At 37.5% G+C, this 20,554-nt stretch overlaps 2 protein-coding genes across 2 annotated transcripts in view; one reads left to right on the forward strand and one right to left on the reverse strand.

Moving 5' to 3' along the window:
- Positions 1 to 2,271: 2,271 nt before the first annotated feature.
- LOC117565820 (uncharacterized) overlaps positions 2,272 to 20,554 on the reverse strand; it is a 76,060-nt gene continuing 57,777 nt past the window's right edge. Inside the window, 6 exon segments of the mRNA XM_034245123.2 lie at positions 2,272 to 5,454; positions 5,457 to 5,822; positions 7,107 to 7,512; positions 7,576 to 7,970; positions 10,871 to 11,108; positions 11,171 to 11,357. Of these exon segments, the coding sequence (XP_034101014.2) occupies positions 3,458 to 5,454; positions 5,457 to 5,822; positions 7,107 to 7,512; positions 7,576 to 7,970; positions 10,871 to 11,099 (3,393 nt within the window). The 5' untranslated portion in view covers positions 11,100 to 11,108; positions 11,171 to 11,357 and the 3' untranslated portion in view covers positions 2,272 to 3,457.
- On the forward strand, positions 19,637 to 20,469 carry LOC127565107 (clotting factor B-like). The gene is given in 3 exon segments (XM_052002238.1): positions 19,637 to 19,641; positions 19,775 to 19,886; positions 19,889 to 20,469. Coding segments are annotated over 3 exon segments (582 nt in total). The 3' UTR covers positions 20,354 to 20,469.

Consider the following 20,554-nt stretch of genomic DNA (forward strand, 5'->3'; position numbering starts at 1 on the left):
CCCATTACCAAACAATTCAATTAATTATTTTGCGTTATCATCGATTTTAATCAATTCAGTCTTGCCGTGGTTAAGCACCTGGCATCATAATCCTCATCATTATCATAATCGTCATAGTCATCATCTTCAGTTCAAAAGTTTACTCATTGTGAATACCTAAACTTTGAGTTCGGAATCGCATCCTCCAAAAGTGCTCGAAGAGGTTATTAGTACATAAATGTACATAATATTGCATATCTTGAACTATGTATTTATTTTTACTTGTATATTTGAGAATATATATCAATTTGTTTGCTTGTTAATAGAATTTCATTTCATCATTTTTGTTTGTGGGCATTTGACATTAAAGTTCTACTAATGTTTGAATTGTTGAATTCTAAATTGATTAATTGCCATTTCTAGGGATTAACATAGACACCAAAAAACATGAGTAATAAATATGTACGTTTCGTGTATTTTGAGTGTATTATGTGTAGTATTTGTTATAAATCTATTATTAGTTGCTCTTTCATTTTATGTATTTAGAAATGTTTGTATTGCTTAGGGGACTGGATCTCTTAACTCAACTCAATTTATCTCAATTCAACACAATTCACCTTCCATCTTAACTGCTTCGAAAGGCCTACGGGCGGCATTTAGGGCGCTAGTTTAGAGTATTCTAAACTAAGCATACAATTTGTAATCATTCGTTTTCATTATCATTTTCTTCGTCTTTGTTTCGGTTTTGTTTGTTTTATTCTGCCTTTCCTTTTAAAAATCCCTGAAAATTGCTTAGCGCTGCTTATGACTTTCGAAAATTGTTTAGCTAATGTTTAAATCTTTGATGACAATTAATATGTATTGTATTTTTCACATTAAAGCAAAGTTGTTGATTCATTTTTTAAATGCTCTATGCGCATAGTTAATAAATAATGTATAGTATGTATATTTATATATATATATATATATATCTCGTATATCGTATATATTGTGCTCTAAAAGCAAATTTCAAAACTGCATTTTTTTTTGTTTTTTTTTGTTTATGTTTAACTACGTTACATATAATTATTATTTATAAATGTATCATTTGTTTGTTGGTTTGTTAGACATTTAATTATCACACCAATTTATATGCTGGCGGGTAGTTGCTTATATAGATACAAATCTTATGTTTATCAACTTTATCCACAATGTATCACCCTTGCGCTACAGTGAAGCCTGACTTACGTGTCTACAAAACATTCAAATGCAAAGGTAAACGCTACAAAGTATAAGTACTCTTAGTACATTTACACACACCACACCCATTGTTATTATTATTATTTTTATTAAGATAAATTTTTCTTTTAGAGCTGCTGCACATCATAGACTCTTTCTCTCTCACGAATTTGCGCTTCTCCCTCTTTATTCTTGTAACTTTCTTAGCTACTATCACTTTTCACTACGAATTGTCTTGTAAACGCATCCAAATTGCATTTATCAGAACATGCAAAAGGTTTTACAACTAGTATCATAGCTTTTTTGTGAGTATTGCTTTAGTTTTTACAGGGTTCCATTTGTTAATCTATTTATCTCGAATATTTACGTCTGAATACGAATCATGCTTCAACTTGATTGTAGCTGCATTTGTCTATAAGTATAAAAATTAATAATTCAATATAAAATAACGTTACCTTAAGAATGCTGTAAAATTAAGACAAAAAGAAATAAAACAAATTCAATTGCATTTGTAAATCAAAAGTTTTGCTTGTACTCGTAAGTAAGTGTTGTAACAATCGTAAATGATAAAGGGAATAGACAATATTATAAAATCTCAGCTATACAGATCCATTTACATAAATCTAAACACTGCTTCATTATATTGATAAGTTTTTCGCAAAACATAAATTCATTGCTAATTGTTTATTCAAAGTACTCGAGAATCGAAAATTATTTAAATTACTTTTGGCCTTGCCAAAAAGGTCACACAGTTTGGCATGTCGCTTTGATAGGAAATTAATAGACCTCCAGCGGATCATTCATATTCCAAACTGACGAGAATATTTAGATCTGATACAGGAAATTTACAAAAAAATACAAGAGAAAGCACACGCATAGAAATCTCTCAACTGAGGACTAGAACATATTCAATATAGTAATGCATATTTGGGACTGCTTAACAAGTTATTAATATGGCTCAATGTTGTGACTGAGAATACTTAGAGAAAACAAAAGAAAACTCGCACTCAAAACGGACAGACAGATTAAAGTACGAAATTTTAAGGCCATGCCAGACCGTTTTTGTTTTTGTAAAAAAAAATATATGTATATATATTGTATATAGTATACAGTATTAAACAGAGCGACAAATACGAGAGATCGTGTAAAAGTGGACCACAATTGTTAGTCCATAGATTTCAAGCTATTTTACATTATGTCATAGATTCTATAGATGTAAGTATGTTTATGTCTTATGATCTAGATATACATGTGTGTATTACTATATATATTTTTGTATATATATATCTATCGTTTAAGATTTGATTTGACTTGTTGTTGATTGCCTACAAGCTAGTAATACCTTAGGTTTGCGCTAAGATTTCTAAACTTCATATTTAGAGATAGAGATGTATTATCATATTATATGTCTAGGTAAATATGTATATGTAAGTTATTATGTATACAATTGTATAATATTGCAAATATTTCAAATATTCAGTTTCATGAATTATATGCGAATATATAAATATAAGTGTGTGTGGTATGTTTGTGTGTGGTGTGTGCTAAGCCTATATACAATACAAATTGCTTGTCTTCACTTTGTTATCATTTAATATTACAATTTGAGTTGTCATTTTTTTGAGAGGGAGCTTGCTTATAGAGCGTTCCTAGAGTAGAGGAAATTTCGAGTCGCACTAACGATCGTGCTTTCCATGTACAATGTTTGTTTTGTTTTCTTCGTGTGTTACAACTACAGTCTATAAAATTAATATATGTTTCGGGTTTTCAGTTTAAATACAACACAAATACAAAATTTGCAAATGAAATAAATATTACTATGTTTTGCATTTTCACTTTCATGTAGTAATATCGAATACATGTTGAATTGAATTGTTGAGTGCGGAATTTTCACTTGGTACAACTGTTTTTAAATCATTTTTATATTGTAAAAGTGAATTCTATCCGTATTGAAGTTTTCAGTGCTTAACTCATTCTACGTTTGGTTTTTCTTGCTTTTCATAAGAGTTCATAAGTTTTATATAGAAATGTTAGTTAGTTTCAATTTTGTTCGCGTTTCCCTTACAAAGTTAGGGATGATTAAAAGTAAAATACATGTAGATATAGAAGCATGTTTGCATCTGCATCGGTTTCTTTCGGTTCTATTACGGTTTCTGCATCAGATTGTGTATCATCTATTTTCTATTCGCATTGTCCTTCACATTCAGAATAGACCCTTGGCGCCGGCTAATCGATGTCGATGCCGAAATCACATAAATCATCATTTGAGCGTATTGTATATGTTATCCTCGCCAGCCAGCTCCACTGTAGTCACATGCTGAGCTCCCGCAGTCGCATGACGCTCGCCAAGCGGTTCCTCGCCCAGATAAACCGTGTGGTAGCTAATGGCGCTTGTGGCGGGCGTGCAGTTGATTTCCACGCGACTAACAGACTGTGGTCCATTCGGCTGATACTTCAGCGAGGCATAGTCACCATCATCATCATCATCGTCCACATTGTCGTCTCCCTCGTCGTGTTGTGGCAGCTGCGTCAGCTGCGTAACGCCCGAGAAAGTGTCACATGTGTGTGAGGCGCAAATCTCCGCATAGATATTCTCCTTGGTGTAGTCGACAGCAATGGGTGCGACAGTTGCTTGAGGTGCTGCCGAAGCGGGGACACTGCCCAGGCTGGACAACACCAGAGAATCGCGCACATTCGAGTAGGGCAAATCATCCTCCACCAGAGAGGTGGGCGACAGCAATGCAGCTGGCGACAAAGCCACCAAACCACCCAGTAATGAGACGCCACCAGCAGCACGTCGTCCAGTGATAGGCTCCTTGGCCAGCTGCTGCTGCTCGGCCTTAAATTGCGCCAGACTGCGACGTTCACGTTCCGTTTCATGCAGCTGCATCTTCTGCGGCAGCGAAAAGTGTCGCAACTGATGCAGGCTGCTCGACGATTTGCTGTATTGTCTGGTCTTTACATGGAACTCATTGTACAGCTTTTCGGTGATGAATGATTGCGGCGGTGGCGTTTGATTCTCCACATCTTCCAGCTCGGTGCCTGCCTCACTAATGGCATCCGCATTGCCAGCCGCATTATGTGCCGAAAGAAGATCGGGACGCTGCTGTCGCTGTCCATTCAAGAGCTCAATGTCCTGCAGCGACATTGACTTTTGCAGCAGAGTGTCCAACGACTTGGGCATGGAGCTGTGGTCAATGCTGGTGGTTAACGTTGTCGTTTCCGTCTCGCTGTGTAGCGACTGTGTGTCCGCGTGGACTGTGGCAATGGATGTCTCATTGTCGACATTGCCAAAACGCTCCTGCAACAACTTGGACATGTCCGTATAACGCTCCATGCTCATGCGCTTCGCCTGCACATCCATTTGCAGTTCCGCAACACAAGATTTATCCTCCTGCTGTTGTTGCTGCTGCTGATGTTGTTGTTGCTTGCGAAACCACTTCTTTTTGGTGGATTGAAAGACCTTCATGCGCTCGGTGATGCGATTTGTGCCCTGCGTTGAGGTTTCATTGCTGCTGTTGAGCGTTGCCGCTGCGGCTGCAGCAGCTGCTGCCGCCTCTTTGGCTTCGAGTTGCTCCAGATCGGTTTTGCTAAGAAATATGATTGAGTCCTCCTTCTCATGGGCCGACGTATTCGTTATTGCCGCCATACTGCTCTTCTCGCGCCGCAACAGCTTCGGCAAATGCAACGGCTTGAGGATCTTGAGACCTTCACGGGTTTTACTGCCGGATCGTTCGCTGCGTTGCAGCAACTCAACCTCCACCAGTTTTAGAAACTGATCACAATTGAATTGACAAAACTTGAGCAAACTCTGCACATATCCATTGGCCAGCATACGCTGATCTGATACGAATCCCAGCAGGCATTTTACCAACTGCATATCACTGCTCCAATACAATTTGCGCAATTGCAACGGCGGCTGTGCGGCCGAAGGTGGTGTTGAGCTGTGAGCATACTGTTCGTCAATGGGACAGCCAATGACCACATCCTCCTTGCTTACATGACTGATGCACAGCTGCTCGGGTATCTCGGTGCCGGCGGGTCCCGAAATGTAGCGCAACATCAGTGGCAACTGCTTGGCCGCCGAGACAAGAGCACCCAAGCGATGTACACACTCTGGATTCAGTTTGCGTTGCGTGTCACCCAGTTTCTGCAGCAGCTGCGGTATGCCCGGCTCAATTTCATAGAACTTGCCCTTGGTGGAGAGTGGCACATACAGCACTTGTCGCTGTTCGTTCAACAGCTGAGCGTAGCGACCTTCTCCTTGTCGCGTCCCATGTAACCGCCGCCGCTTGCCAAGTGCGGCTTGCAATTGCTGAGACTATTCGATTGACTGTGACTGTGGCCATTCTGACCATGCTCCTGCTTGCCATCCTCGAAGACGGCCAACAGCCGGAATACCTGTCCGCCTCGTGCCGTTGTCTTCACATACTGTGGCCGATTCTTGGTGGGCAGGCAGCCCTCATGACTGGGACTATTGCTGGCTGCATTGGGTGATGATTCGCTAAACGCCGGCATGTTATCCACCGAGGCAAACTTGTAAACACGCTCTCGCACCAGTTGCATGAGCGAGCCATATTGTGTGGCCGTTGGCAGCCCCTTCTCGTTCAGCAGTGAGAAATAACCTGAAGACAAAGACGGGGGAAATCAGTTTGACTCGTGTTGCCATGTCAACAGTTGCCTCAGCAGCAGCAACAACAGCGGCAGCAGAGCAACAGCTAATTGCATAATATTTGCTTATTGCATTGGTTCGGTTTGCGCCTCGTGGCTTCAAGTGGCTGTGAAAAGTCACATGGAGCCAACAATGGGTTCAGACAAATCCAACACACAAAAAAAAAAAAAAAAAAAAAACAACTAATGTACTTGCATAATATTCGAGATGAGCAATTGTTGTGATTATTCTACTGTAACACTGTCTGTCTGTCTGTTTATTTGCCCTCCACCCCCCATGTTCCATTGTCCCAATGCCTTTCTGTCAGTCAGTCAGTTAGCTAGTCTGTCACTTCAGCAGTCTGTCACTCTGTCACGCACATTAGCAAACCAAAGCGAAACTCATATCTTCTATACTTCGGCCCTCAACTCTCATGGGGAGGCCCACTTAAATGCTTGAATAGCTCAGTAAACACCAAAATTAGCCAACTGTTTGAGCCATGTCATGAATAAGTCATGAGAATGCAGCGAGTTAAGCACTTCAATTACGTAATCGCTTTAAATCCTATTACTAAATAGTCAATAAAAGCAATTTACAATACTAATAAACTCAATACAAATGTCAGTTTAGAGCAAACGCAAAAAAACCTAATCACAATTAGAATTAAACAATAATAGAGACCACATTAAGTTTGTGGATCATTAAAGAAAAGTTTTTGAATTTTTAAGTCATTTGTTTAATTATGCACAAGTCTATTTTCATATCAAAATAAATAATAGGTGAAGTTAAGACCAATTTCAAGTTTTACACGCAATATTTAAATGACATAATTTTCTTTTCAGAGTTCTGTATTAGACAATAATTAATTTAATCTGTTTAAATTGAGTTCGCATTATTTAAATGACACAATGTACGTTTAAAACAAATGAACTACGCTTTTAATTAAGTAAAGAGTATCGAATAGTTAACAAACCTATTTTTAATAATGTACAATGTCGCAGAACTCTTGACAGCCACTTAATAAATTACATTACTCCTTTGGCTTTTTCTCATTAGCTTTAAGCTTGCAATTACTTTGTCAACTCTATACTAAATTACATTCTGATTCATCAGATGAATCATTTAGTTACATGAAACTCTAGTCGTTGCACACTTCCTCAAGTCGTCCAAATATTTTAATATTCCATTCATTGACTCATGCTCAACCTGCTGCTGTTGCTGTTGTTGACACTGTTTGAATTTCAATTGATCTACTCACCTGGAAACTCCTGCGGTATGAGAACAGTTTTCTTGCGCTGCGACGCCTGCAACTTGGCATTGTATCCATGATAGATATCGCGCTGTCGCACCAGCCTATATAGCAGAAAGACTTCATCACTGAACCCCAGAGTGTTGATGCTGCTATTGTGGAGTTGCTGCTGTTGATGATTTCCACTGCTGCCGCTGGACGATGATGTGGTGCCAGTGTTGGCGTCGTTGCTGTTGCCATTGCTGGTGCTGTGCGACGCCTTAAGACCCCCCGAGGAGCTGCTTGATGCGGCCGTCGAGGAGCCGTGCGACGAACTCGATTGGAGCGTCTCGTTTGAGTTCTTACTGGGATACAAAAAGCGTGCAACGCGAGGCAACGGATACCGCTCAAGGAATACATCAGCGGGCAGAGGTTCCTATTGACATAAACAGATACAGTTGAAGGGCAACACCTAAGTCAACGAGCTTTTTATACTCACCTCTCTTCTGCCGCTGCCTTTGGAGGTCTTGCTGTCGCCGGTGGAGTAGTCGCCGCTGCCATTGAGTCCGCCACAGAAACCCGTGTAGCCGCCATGGCCATTGCTGGCTGTGAGGCCACCACCAGTTGCAGAAGTGACGACATCGCCACCGCCACCGCCACCACTGCCCAAGCCATAGCTACCATTGGCGCTATTGCGCTGGCGTCGCGCCAGACGCTGCTTCAGCTCGATCTCGTTGCGGCGCGCCAGACGCGCGTTCTCAAAGTCGGCGACAGAGAACATGTTGGAGCTGGTGTCGTGGGAGTTAAAGCGACGCAACTTGGGCTTGCGCGCCTCAACAGCAGCCGTGGCAGCAGCCATCGCCAATGGCCCGTGATGTGCACCAGGTGGGGCACCTGCAACAACAATGACAAAGCGCAGGTAGGCAAAGCCCACAGCACAAGTGCATTAGTGAGGCAATTAGCTCATGTACACACACAAAAGTACTGCATATACATCAAACTTATATGTATTATATATGTATGTATATGGATGGATATATACAATAATTGTTGCCCTCTGTCTGCACTGGGGCAAATCCCACACAAACTGACACACAAACACGCACACACACACTGACAGAGAAATGCACAGTAAACGCGAAAAGCAAACAGTTGATTTTTCAAACTGTTGCTAAGCGCAGCCAATTTTGCAGCCCAAACGAAGGCACAGTGGTTGAATGCACTGCGGAATGCAAACAAATAAAATTGGCAACTACGAATGCAGGTACACTTTATTTTGAGTATCGATATTATTTTAGTATTTTTAACTATCGAGTAGTTTTTGTTGTTCTCTACCGAAATGTATATATATGAATATATTAAATAAAATTTATAATACCCCAATTATGTAATTATTGCCTTACATAAGTTTTCATTGGAGCTATCAAAATAGTTTTGTAATTTCTTTATATCAGAATTATTGAAAATATCGCAAAAACGTATGAAATTGTTTTATTTATATTATATATTATACTGCTCATGACCATAATAAATTATCACATAAATATCGTAATTCTTATTTAAGACTTTCATTGAAATTGTGTGAATTCTTCTGTTCAATACTGTATTTTTACTAAAAATATCGTTAGTATCGCTTTTCCTGCAACAATTGATCGACCAAAAGACTATTCTTCAAATTAGGTCCTTGTTTTCTGTTTTTTAATAAACTAGAAATTAAAATATTGCAATTTTTTTTTTTTTTAAAGCGGGAAACAGTAGTTTTATATCTACATGAATGCCAATAATTAATACACACCGAACGCTGTTGCTCAACAACAAGAAAACAAACGTAATAAATGAATATACTATAAAATATCGCTTGGTTCTTAATGGATTTGTAGACAACTTGATAACGTTTTATGGAAATATTTACTATTAAACAAAAGAGATTAATGTTTGTTATGATCGTTTTCAGTGACTACATTTAATGTCAATCTCTTCCGTTATTTGATCAATCATATAAGAATGTTATCTTTAAACATGAATGATAAATACTCTTGGCAAAATTGCAATTTAAATTGTGCACAACAACTTTAAACATTTTTGTATTGCTTTCAACTTCCTATATACATATATCAAGCTAAATACAATAAACAGATTATAGTGAGTAGTATTGTTAATGCTTTATTATTATTGAATATCGTATCGTGTTTAGCTTTTGTAAACAGAACAAAGTCCCTTCCATTCATTGTTTTTAAATAAGTGTGAACGAACTTTCTACAAAACCTGATATGCCACTCTATAAGATTGTTCATAAAAATTCGTGAGTGCGTGTGTGTGCGAATATGTGTGAAATAAAAAGTACGTGACTTTTTCATGTTCCCAATAAATATTGAATACATTTGAATTATTTGATTTAAATTTTATGTATCTGTCTATTTATTTGTGCATTCACCCAAAATAAACGAAAGTTTAAAAAAGTTTTGCCGAAGATCTAATTAAATTTACATACACACGTTACTGTTTATTAGCCACTGGATAATTGATGGCTTATTTAATCCAAAAAAAAATAAATAAATAAAATAGGATAGGTTTTTTAACAGTGCAAACACATTTAACAAAAGTACTTCATTTAAATACAATTAGTGATTGTAAGTTAATTAAATGCATTGTATCAAAATCTCAACTTTAGGCTAAGTCAACAGTGGCCCTCAACTGATTAAATATTTTCTGAACTTTACATTTGTTTTAATAAGCTTAGTATGTATTATTTTTTAGTTTACTACCACTTCATTTTACACAACGGGAAATCATGAATTGAGGCAGGTTTCCCGGTAGCAGTTAATGCTATATAGCTTGCATTAAGATGTGTTTACTGTACTATTATTGTAGCATTATTGCTGTGTCAAGTAAAAATATATTTCCTTTATTTTTCGTTTATATCATGTATTTCTTCAGGTGAGCACAGCACTTGACTTTAATGTTCTATTAATAGTTTATTACCGAGTCAAGTACGCCTGCAACTGTTAAACACAAGCAAACAAACATATTATTATATATGATTTCATAAGCTTCAAACTCCTCAACGCAATTAAAGTTTAATATCTCTCGATTTTGATTGCTTATTGTTCGATTGCTGCCCATTGTCTGTAGTGTTGTAGTTGTAGTTGGTTTATGGGTCGCTTGAGCTATTACTCACTTTAATTGCGCACATTTGGCTTAATTTTTTTGTATACTTAATAAATACATACGAATACGAAAACGAATACGAGAGTACAACTGCAGAAGCGTCACAGCGACAGCGCGTCGCAAAATCACAGTGATATTATTATTGTACAATACAAGAGAAATAAAAAAAGAAGCAGCAGAAAAAGTAAACGTTTTGAAATTTTGCTTATCTTTTGTGAAATATCAATTGCAACAACACCACAGCACCAGCAACAAACATCAACATCGAAAGCAAAAGCAACAACTGCGCTGAAGCTTTTGGGTGGGTTGGAGGAGCATGAGAGATGGCGTTGTCGTCACGTTTCTGCGAAATTACGCGAAGCGAACGACGCGCGCGCTATTCAACAGAAAGAGAGGCAATGCAAACGAAAGCAACAACAACAACAAGAGCAACCACCATATGCAAGTAATGAGCAGAATCAAACAAATCTACAACCGTAAAACGTAAAACTCTCTCTCGCTCTCTTCCATATCACGCCTTTGCTCGCGCGTGCCTTGCCTTGCATTATATACGCACACACAAGCATGCATTTGCTTACACACGTATATCTTTTGAATGTTCTCCATTCCCCCTTTGCATCACTTACCATTACAGGCTACAGCGCTGTTGCCGGGCGCTATTTGCGCAGCAGCTGCCACACCCCCTGCTCCAATCACAGCTACCGCTGCTGTCGACGCTCCAGTACTGCCAATTGCTCCCGCTGCTGTGGGTGGCTGCGCTGCACTCGCCGCTGCAGCTGCCATGTGAGGACTGCTCTTCACCAACCAATTGGCCAGATGACGTTGACGCTCAAACTCGATGTTAGTGCGTTGCATTTTTTTCAACTAGGCAAATATTCAAATTGCGTTTTATTGTATTTTTATTTTGTTATTGTTGTTGCGTTTACCGACGACTGCGTCGACAGCGGCGACGCGTTGCCGTCGTCGTTATTAACTACCGTGCGCGTTAAGCGTCTCGCGTTGTCAACTGTCAAAAGCTTACTAACGCAGAGCGTAACGTAACCAAAGTACAGATCGCCCACCACGGCGCTCCCAGACGACGAGGCTTCGTGGTTGTCGCTGCTGCGGCTGCTGCTGTAAAGAGCCATTGAGAGCAAAAACAAAATACACAAAATGAGAGAAAAGTTTATATAAGTGAGCGCGCAAATATATAGCAACAACAACAATGTGCAAATGTGCACAACCAAAGTGAATAAAAAGATGTTGAGAGAGAGAATGGAGTGTAGTGGAGAGAGGACGTGAGAGAGAGCGCAACTGAACGAGTGAACGAGTTGATTGTGAGTGCTTGCATATGTGCGTAAGTGTGTGTGTACGTGTGTGTTGTGCATAAATTAAAATTGGCCTGCGTAACTCTGGCAACAATGACGACGTTATCACCCAGCTGCGATTGAAATGCTCTCGTCTCGTGCCGTGCCTCGTTCGCTGCTGTTGCTGCTTCGCTGACTTGTTCAATGTCGCTCCGCACCTTAATTGTTAACGTCCCCCACCACCAACCCGCTCGAGCGAGCCAAAACGTCTGGCAGCGCAACAACTGAGCGTCATCTTCAAACGATTTGCGACAATGTGCGCGACAGCGACGTCGGCATCGCCAACAACAATGGTGCGGGCGTGACTGTGTCAGGCCTGACGTATAGCTACACTAATACACGCTAAATATGTGCATGTGTGTAAAAGCAAAATATCATACATATGAATGTACATACATACATACATATGTATGTATGTACGTTTATATATTATTGCTATTGCTTGCTTTTTGTTTTTATGTTCTTTCCTAGAAAGGGTCTCATAATTTTGTCATAATTTTGGCAAAACATCGCAACGGCAAAAAGCCAAAAAGAAAACATTGATACATATGTATATGTATGTACATACATGTATGTATGTACAATGTATGTACCAACAATGTAGTACATACTATACATGTGTACATTTGTAAGTGTGTTTGTACTTGTTCCGCATGACGTGGTGAATTAAGTGATCTGTCGACTTTGTATGGCATACGTCGTATTCCACTGCCACTGTTGCCAAGCAAATTCTCTTTTTTTTATTAGAGCAATTAAATTGGATTGTATCACTAAAAGTACTAGACTACTAAAATTGTTGGTATTATCGAATAGTATGATATGTACGATACATACATACGTACATATGTATGTACATACGAACATACATACATATGTATTTATCTATCTGTGTATTTTAAGCTGCGATGATACTTAAGAACTTTACGACAATTTTGTTGTCGCCATTTTCGCGGCGAAAACATGTCAATTGGCGGCGAAGAGCAGAGAACAAATATACAAAGCAAATTGCCGAAATACAAATTGAAACACAATTTTGCTACTGTTCGCACAACACGCGATTCATATTTTCCATTTTCGTTCTGTTTGACGTACGTTTCATTTACGTGCATACATACATACATACATATGTACATACATATGTATGTAAATGTATGTATATGAACAAATGTAAATGCATATACAGACATATGTATGTATAGGCATAAGAAAACAGCTGTTAATGATCAATATTTGTATGTATGTATGTATATACATACATATGTATAGTGGATGCAGATTTCGTTGGCATTGCTCTCGCCATGATACAATAATACAAGGTAGTCTCGTCGTGTGCTTTTTTCGTTCGGTTTCTGTCCGCTATCGTCAGTGCGCTCGTGCTTGTTGAAGCGAAAGGTTGTGCGCGGACGATTTTTTCCCTAAATGTTAACCCTTGTGCAAGACAAAAATGTCAGATTGCAATTATATTATATATATATATGAACTTTATGATAGAATTAAGAACCTGAACAAAAAAATTAGTAATCAAAAATAAAAACAACGATTACTGTCAACTTCTAAACTGTAAATAATTAAATTATAAAAACATTTCAACTCTTTTTTATATAGTGGAACAATTAAACCCTATGCGCCATTGAAGGGTTAATCACAAAGCTCTACTGTCGATTCTTTCGCACTCACTAGGCGCAGTCGTTTCACTCGCACTTATGTATGGTATAGATAGCGGACAGCTTTTCCGACGAGACTACCTTGTATTATTGTATCATGGCTCTCGCTTTCCTCAGCATTATAAGTACCATGCATATTGCCTTTTCGCTTTCTCACACACATTATCGGAGAGCTTTATTAGCCAAAACAGAGTTGCCACAATACTTTAATAGAACAACTGTTTTCTAACGAATTAATATAGCAATGCGTTTTTTAAATTCTATTTGAAAGTATTTAAAAAAAAAAAAAAAAAAAAAAACGACTGTCGACTGTTGTTTACTTAATGATATCACCATTAGTATTTCATCACGAATTTTGTGCGTTAGCGAGTGCATTGCTGACCCAATGAATCATATTTGAATGAATTTCAGTTCAGATACAGACAGCCTTGAGAAAGTGTATACGAAATTCGATCTTTTATTTCGTTTAGATAACGAAGTACACATAAAATTAAATGTTGTTTTTGTTCGGGCTATCCGGAAATCAATTTACGTGATAGAAAATAACGGGTATCGCCATTTGCATTGATACTCTTCATCATCATCTACATTTGCATGCTTTTTAGGGGTATAGCTTTAATTATACGCAACAATATTCAAACTCTGTTGCCGTGCGAGTATATTTGAACGGGAACAAGTTTGGTTTGTGAGTTAAGGGTATTTCAATTTCGGCGCGTCAGGTTTAACTATTTTTTACTATGTGATACGAACACGCACGCAAATTTGCAATTAATTTGTACACATATTAAAAAGATGTTTGGGCCATAGACCGGACTGTGTTTAATGGCTCTAAATCAGTCGAGTGAACACGCACACTAAAGTACATAGACACGTAGTACATACAAATATTTACAACAACTGTATGTACAGTTCCATATATTTTAACTATGTACACACAATGTGCTTAGCTGCATTGATTTACGGTTGCGTTGAAATGTTAAGGTTTTACGCGCTTTAAGTTTGCAGCCGCATAAGCTTGCGATCTTTCAAGTGAGAGAGCATTTGATCTTCGACTTACTTCGCCCACTTTATTCGCTCCACCTTCTATGGTAGATTTAATTTTTTTTTTTTCTGAGTACGCTTTGTCAACTGCTTCGGTTGAGCTAATGAGCATCGGCAATTCCCGAACGCCTCAGGTGTTTCCCCCGGCGTATGACGCATGGAGCGCGGCTTTGCGGGGTTGAGTTCGCTGTGTTGTCGCTGGTGTGTTGAGTTCGCTGTTCTATTGCCATTGTCTATGCCTTTTATTTTTTGCCGTAGTTTTGCTAAATTATTTCCATGCGTAGCTGCGCGGCCCTGTTGCCCTGTCGGCCCGTCCGACTGTCAGCTGTCGCCGCTCTTTTTGATGAATCACAGGCCTGGCCAAACAGCTCTAAAAATACTTGGGTACACATAGAAAATGCAAAATTCATGGCCGTCGGCCCGTGGAATGCGGTGAAGGCGGCTTCGCATTTACTACAACATCATCTACAACTGGGCAAATAAGCTAGCTAGCTAGCTAGTGAATGCAAGAGAGAGAGCGACAGAGAAAAAGGGTGTGGGAGCAGAGCGGCGGCGACAGAGCAAGATGTGATAAGTTCAAGCGCCGCTTGGGTTACGCAAATATTTGAAATCTGTTGCCAGGCGACGCAACGCCACCGTTGCGGTCTGTGACTCAGTAAAGCATCGCATCGCTTCTACTGAAACAGTTAGTGGTCAGCCAAGCGGTCTCAACGTCAGGTGGCAGCTGAAAGCTTGCTAGCTGGGAACTGCCAGCTAAACATCTTGGCAAGAGACATAGTTTTTGGCCATTTTGCCAATTGGCTGCTCGGGTCAAGACCTCTGCCAAGGAATCTGCACACAACTAACATACAATGGGCAGCATTAGCTTCCATCTGATTATATTTAAAAATTTACCAAATGAAGTTCAATGTACTCACTTACAATGAACCCTCACCATGATAGGCTTAAAACATTATTGATCGACAAAAGAATCAATACACTGAATCAATAATGAAACTAATACAGAAATATAATTTTGTATAACCTCATCAACAGATTTTACTTCGCATTCAGTGAAACCCCATAATAATACATTTCAGTTAAAGAGATCTGATTAACTTTCCACAGCTATTCAATGAAGGTATTAGTGAAATAATAATCACTCCAAAACTAATAACAATAAAATATGGCTGTTAGCAACACTATAATTAACCAAGAAAGGTTTCAGTAAAAATAGTTCTGAATTGAAAATAGTCTTTAGCGTATAAAAAATTTATCGCAGATGTATTAAGTTTCTTATATGTTAGTTAACAAATTGTGTAACTCACTGAGTTTACTTTATATCAGTGAATCATAATTCTAAATCAATATTATTTACAGTATAAATAATAAAATGAAAGTATTTTTCTTTTATAATTTGCACAACTCTTTATACAGAAATTTCACAATTTTTGCTCTGCTCCATATACTATGTCATATAATAGAGGTTATAAAGTTATAAACCAAGTTAAGCGTCCGAATGTCATCAATAACCATTCAAAATTATAGTTTGACACATTGTTTAAATGAAAGTAGTCGTCTTCTTTGCGTTAATTAGCAATAAAACTAAAATTAATTTGAATATATAATATGATTATAAATCATGTCTATAAAGTCGAGTGTGCAAATTGAACATATCAGTGCGAGGTGCGTTTAACAAGTTTGTATATAAGTAAAGCAAGAACTAACGTTACCAATTTTTTCCAATGTAATTGTCATAATTGCGTTACCATATTTCTAATTGTTTTTAAACAAACTGAAACTTTTTTCATTTGTATTTATATTATATTTATGTACATATATATATACATAGGTGCTATAGTTGCTGTACATTTATTAAATTGCTGAATATAGAGAATGCTTTTGGAATTCCGAATCGCCTAACAATCAACAAAGTTTTCAAGAAAACTTTCTTTCAAATTTGAATTTCAATGCAAATAAAGTAATCCAAAGACTACAAAAGTCATTTAAGATTCATTGTAACTACACAATTGGTACAGTTATTTAATAACTTAATCGTTGCGAGTAATTTATAATCTAATGTGTATTGGAGCAGTGTGGCATATGGACGGACAGCCAGTTTTGTTGTAGATGCGAGGTAAGAATGGCCTAGACAAAAGCTTCTTAAGACGTGGCTTAAATGGGCTCGTCTGCGGCTGTCTGTGCATTGCCCTAACCATTTCATTTCCCAGTCGAACCCCTTGGCCCCTTCTCTTGCTGGGTTTGCCCCGTGAGGTCCCATGTTATTGCATTCATGTGCAACTAATCGACGTATGCAGGTTTATTGGTTTCGGCTTCGACTGAAGAGCCAGTGTTGAGTTTGGAGAGTGGAATAGCGATGGGTGGGTTGGGGAGATGTGGTGCGGTGGCAATTACGACGCTTTTGCATTTCGCATTTGATGATGTGGTCAGCCAGGCAGCCAGCCAACCAGCCAACCAACCAACCAGCCGACCAGCCGACCAACCAGGCAGGCAGCCAGGCAGCTTGGCAATGCGGTTGAAAATGCGCCGTTAGAGCAGGAGGGCAGGGCGAGAACAGCATGTGGTCACCTGGCAAGCAACAGACGAACATGCATAGAGAATATATGTATATATGTTTATGCGATCTGGAATGGGTTTAGAGGATATGGGGAAGGCAAGTCAGTACTTGTGACTGTATATGCAATATGAACGTAACTTTGCATGTTTATGTACCTAAACGCATTAAACGATGGACAATTATTTATTTAACAAGCGCAAAGAGGAAACAAGAGAAGAGATGTAGAGAAAGGGAGAGAGCGATTTATGCCAGAAAGAAGAGAGAGAGAGAAACGAAATGACAAGCGAACGGATGATGATGAATGATGGATGATAATGGGGGCGAGCTATGAACTACGAAAAGGAAATGCGAATTGCGAAATGAACTTCAAGTGGGATTTTTCATTTGACGCGGCAGATGATGAATGTTTAGACTTAAGATTATTAATCAAGCCCACGTTATGCAATAATTTTCTATAATTGTTCACGAAATACAACGACCACTGCACTTGAAAATAACAATGAGTACTATAAGAACTTATAACATATGTACACATGGAGCCATGCTAATAATGACCTTTGTAAGTGACAGACAAATAATTATTATTATTTCAGAATAATTAATTCATTTGTACATTTGTGATGAGGAATTATTTAAGAAAACTCTCGTAAGTAGATTGCAAATAGATAAATAAAATGTTGAGTTAATTTGCAGTTTATAGTATGATAGGATTCATTAATTATACATATATACATTTTTACGAATAACATACATATTGTATTATATGTACATATTTATTGTATATCTATATGTAAAACTAAGTGATTTTCTTGGCTAGAAATCAAAAAAAAAAAAAGTCAGAAAGCTACAGTCGAGTGTGCTCGAATGTGAGATACTCTCTACCTATTTTAAATAAAACCAAAATATAACGGTATTTTTTCAAAAAAATTCTAATAAGCCCATAAAATTTCCAAAAATACACTAAATTGTATAATTGGTACTGCCCTCAGTATATATCAAAGCCTATAAGACCCCTAGTAAGTAGGCGTTTTTGTCCATACAAAAGTATTTCTTTAATAACTTCTATATACATTACTTTATATACTAAAATACTAACTTTAAAATTACGCTTGTTATTCGAATTTTGTCAATTTACGGGGCGGAGGTGCGCGTGGCAAAAATTTGAAACAAACTTTATCTGCGTGCACACATAACAAATGCTGTCGAAAATTTTAGCTCTATCTTTTATAGTCTCTGAGATCTAGGTGTTCATACGGACAGACAAATAGTCGCTGATCAAGAATATATATATGTACTTTATGAGATCAGAGATGCCTCCTTCTACCATTACAATAATAAATAAGAAAGAAATTATTTGAAAATGTAATCAAATATATATCGGGTTAGAGAACTGCTCGCAGACAATGACAATTGCTATTTCCTAATCAGTATGAATGCACGATGTACTGAAATTCCATTAAAACAAGTAATCTACAGTCGAGTAAGCTCGACCGCGAGATACCCGCTACCCATTTTGAATAAAAGCAAAACAATGTGGTAATATTTTCAAAATATTCAGAATATTATACCACAAAAATAATAAAATATACCGATGGCTATATTTGGTATAATGAAGAAGTACAACATTCCAAAAATATATCATAAAAGTCAAAATATACCAGATTGTCAGTCAAAGCAACTAGGACCCTATTGCAGTAGGCGTAAGTTGCTATACAAAAGTTTTTCTTTAATAACTCTTACAAACAAATTCCCAGGAACCATAAATACTATACGTATTATTGTATGTACCAAAATTCCGCTCTATCTAAGTGTTGTTCAACAAAAATTATATCTCTATCTCTTATAGTCTCTGAGATCTAGCTGTTTATACAGACGAACGAACAGACAGACAGACTGACATGGCTATATCGTCTCGGCTATTGACGATAATCAAGAATATACATATGTACATATGTATATATACTTTATGGGGGCGGAGACGCCTCCGCCATATGGGTAGCGGGTATAAATACGCCCATAATTATTCTACGCCAACTGAACAAAAATTGAATTCAGTAACTCTCATTCGTGCTAGTTCGGTTGATTAAGATACTTTGTGCCATCAATAACTACAATTTAAATAAAGCAAGAAAAAATATTAAATACAATTTATAATAACGTCAATAATCGTAAACTATTTAAAATGAGCTTTTGTAAAATTGTGTATGCAATTACAATATTAATTATAATGAATTTTTGTTGTTTGTTTGGTCAAGTAATTCTGCTAAAACTAAATGTAATTGCATACACGAAAGTGAATGTGAATATGTATCTAAAGTTAAACAATACCATAAAAATAAAAGCATCTTACAGCATTGCGCTTTGCCAAGAGAAGACTACTATTGCTGCCCGAGTCTCCTAGAACCCACAATCTCAGAAAGAAGTAAGTTGCAAATCCAATTTTTGGTAACAATATTAAACACGCCGATTAAGAGTATATCTGCCTGTTACTTATATTTTCGGCATAAAGTTAAAATACCCTTCTCTCCTATGGGTAGTGGTTATAATTATTTTTTCTACTTTCTAATAAAGGGGTGTGCACCTCATATGATAGTTGAGCACTGTGTCATTATGTAATATTGCTTTCTTTCTTTTTTCAACAGAATGTGCAGAATTTTCAAAACTGAACGATTTTTGTAATGAGACAGGATTGGTCGCAGATGGCAAACCAGTAGATCCACACTCAATTCCGTTTATCGTTTCACTTCAAACAAGAAAAAAATCGGACCTTATTTGGGATTGGATATGCGGTGGGGCGTTGATTGACACAAAGTTTATTTTGACTGCAGCGCATTGTGTAGTTGATTTCAACAAAGACACAACGTAAGTCTTTTAAGAATACAATAATTAAGAATATAATAAAAGTTAATATTAATTTTCTAGAGAGATATCAGTTGTCTTGGGTGCCCATAATAAAACAGAAATAAATAATAGTACTCGATTTAATGTAAAAAATATAACGATACATCCTGACTACAAAATAAAACAAAAACATTGAATGATATTGCTATATTGGAAATGGAAGGATCAGCAGATTTTAGCACGTTTAAAATTCGACCAGTTTGCTTGCCCACATCAAGTAGAGAGAATCTCACAGAATTTAGGGCTGGTGGTTTTGGTAAAAATGGAGATATGGATTCAAGTGAATTGTCGCAAACAACTTTAATCACACACGATATTACAAAATGCAATTTTACGACCTACACGAAATTGAATGAAACTCTTCACTTCTGTGCAGGGCCAAATGGTACAATTGGCGGAGATGTTTGTCGTGGCGACTCTGGTGGTCCAACTTTTAGCTTTGATCCTAATCATACGAATTGCCTTTCTGTGGTCATGGGCGTCATTTCAAAGGGAAATCAATGTGACGGTGAATCTGCTTCTAGTCTTCACACCAGAGTTTCATACTATCGCAAATGGATTGAGCAAATTGTTTGGCCAAATGACACCAGTAAAGAATAATATTTAATTTAACACTTGTAACCAATTATATAACATATAAATACTCTATGAATGTATCTATGTAAGTTTATAAATTTAAATTTGGATATTTTCAAATGTGTTATCAAGAATCGGTATTAAATTAACAAACAATTATGTAGCTAACTTAGCAGAATTTGCAGAGAAAATATATATAATAAAATTGTGTGATTAGCATGTGGA

The sequence above is a fragment of the Drosophila albomicans genome, chromosome 2L, assembly GCF_009650485.2.
Source record: "Drosophila albomicans strain 15112-1751.03 chromosome 2L, ASM965048v2, whole genome shotgun sequence".
Taxonomy (NCBI): domain Eukaryota; kingdom Metazoa; phylum Arthropoda; class Insecta; order Diptera; family Drosophilidae; genus Drosophila; species Drosophila albomicans.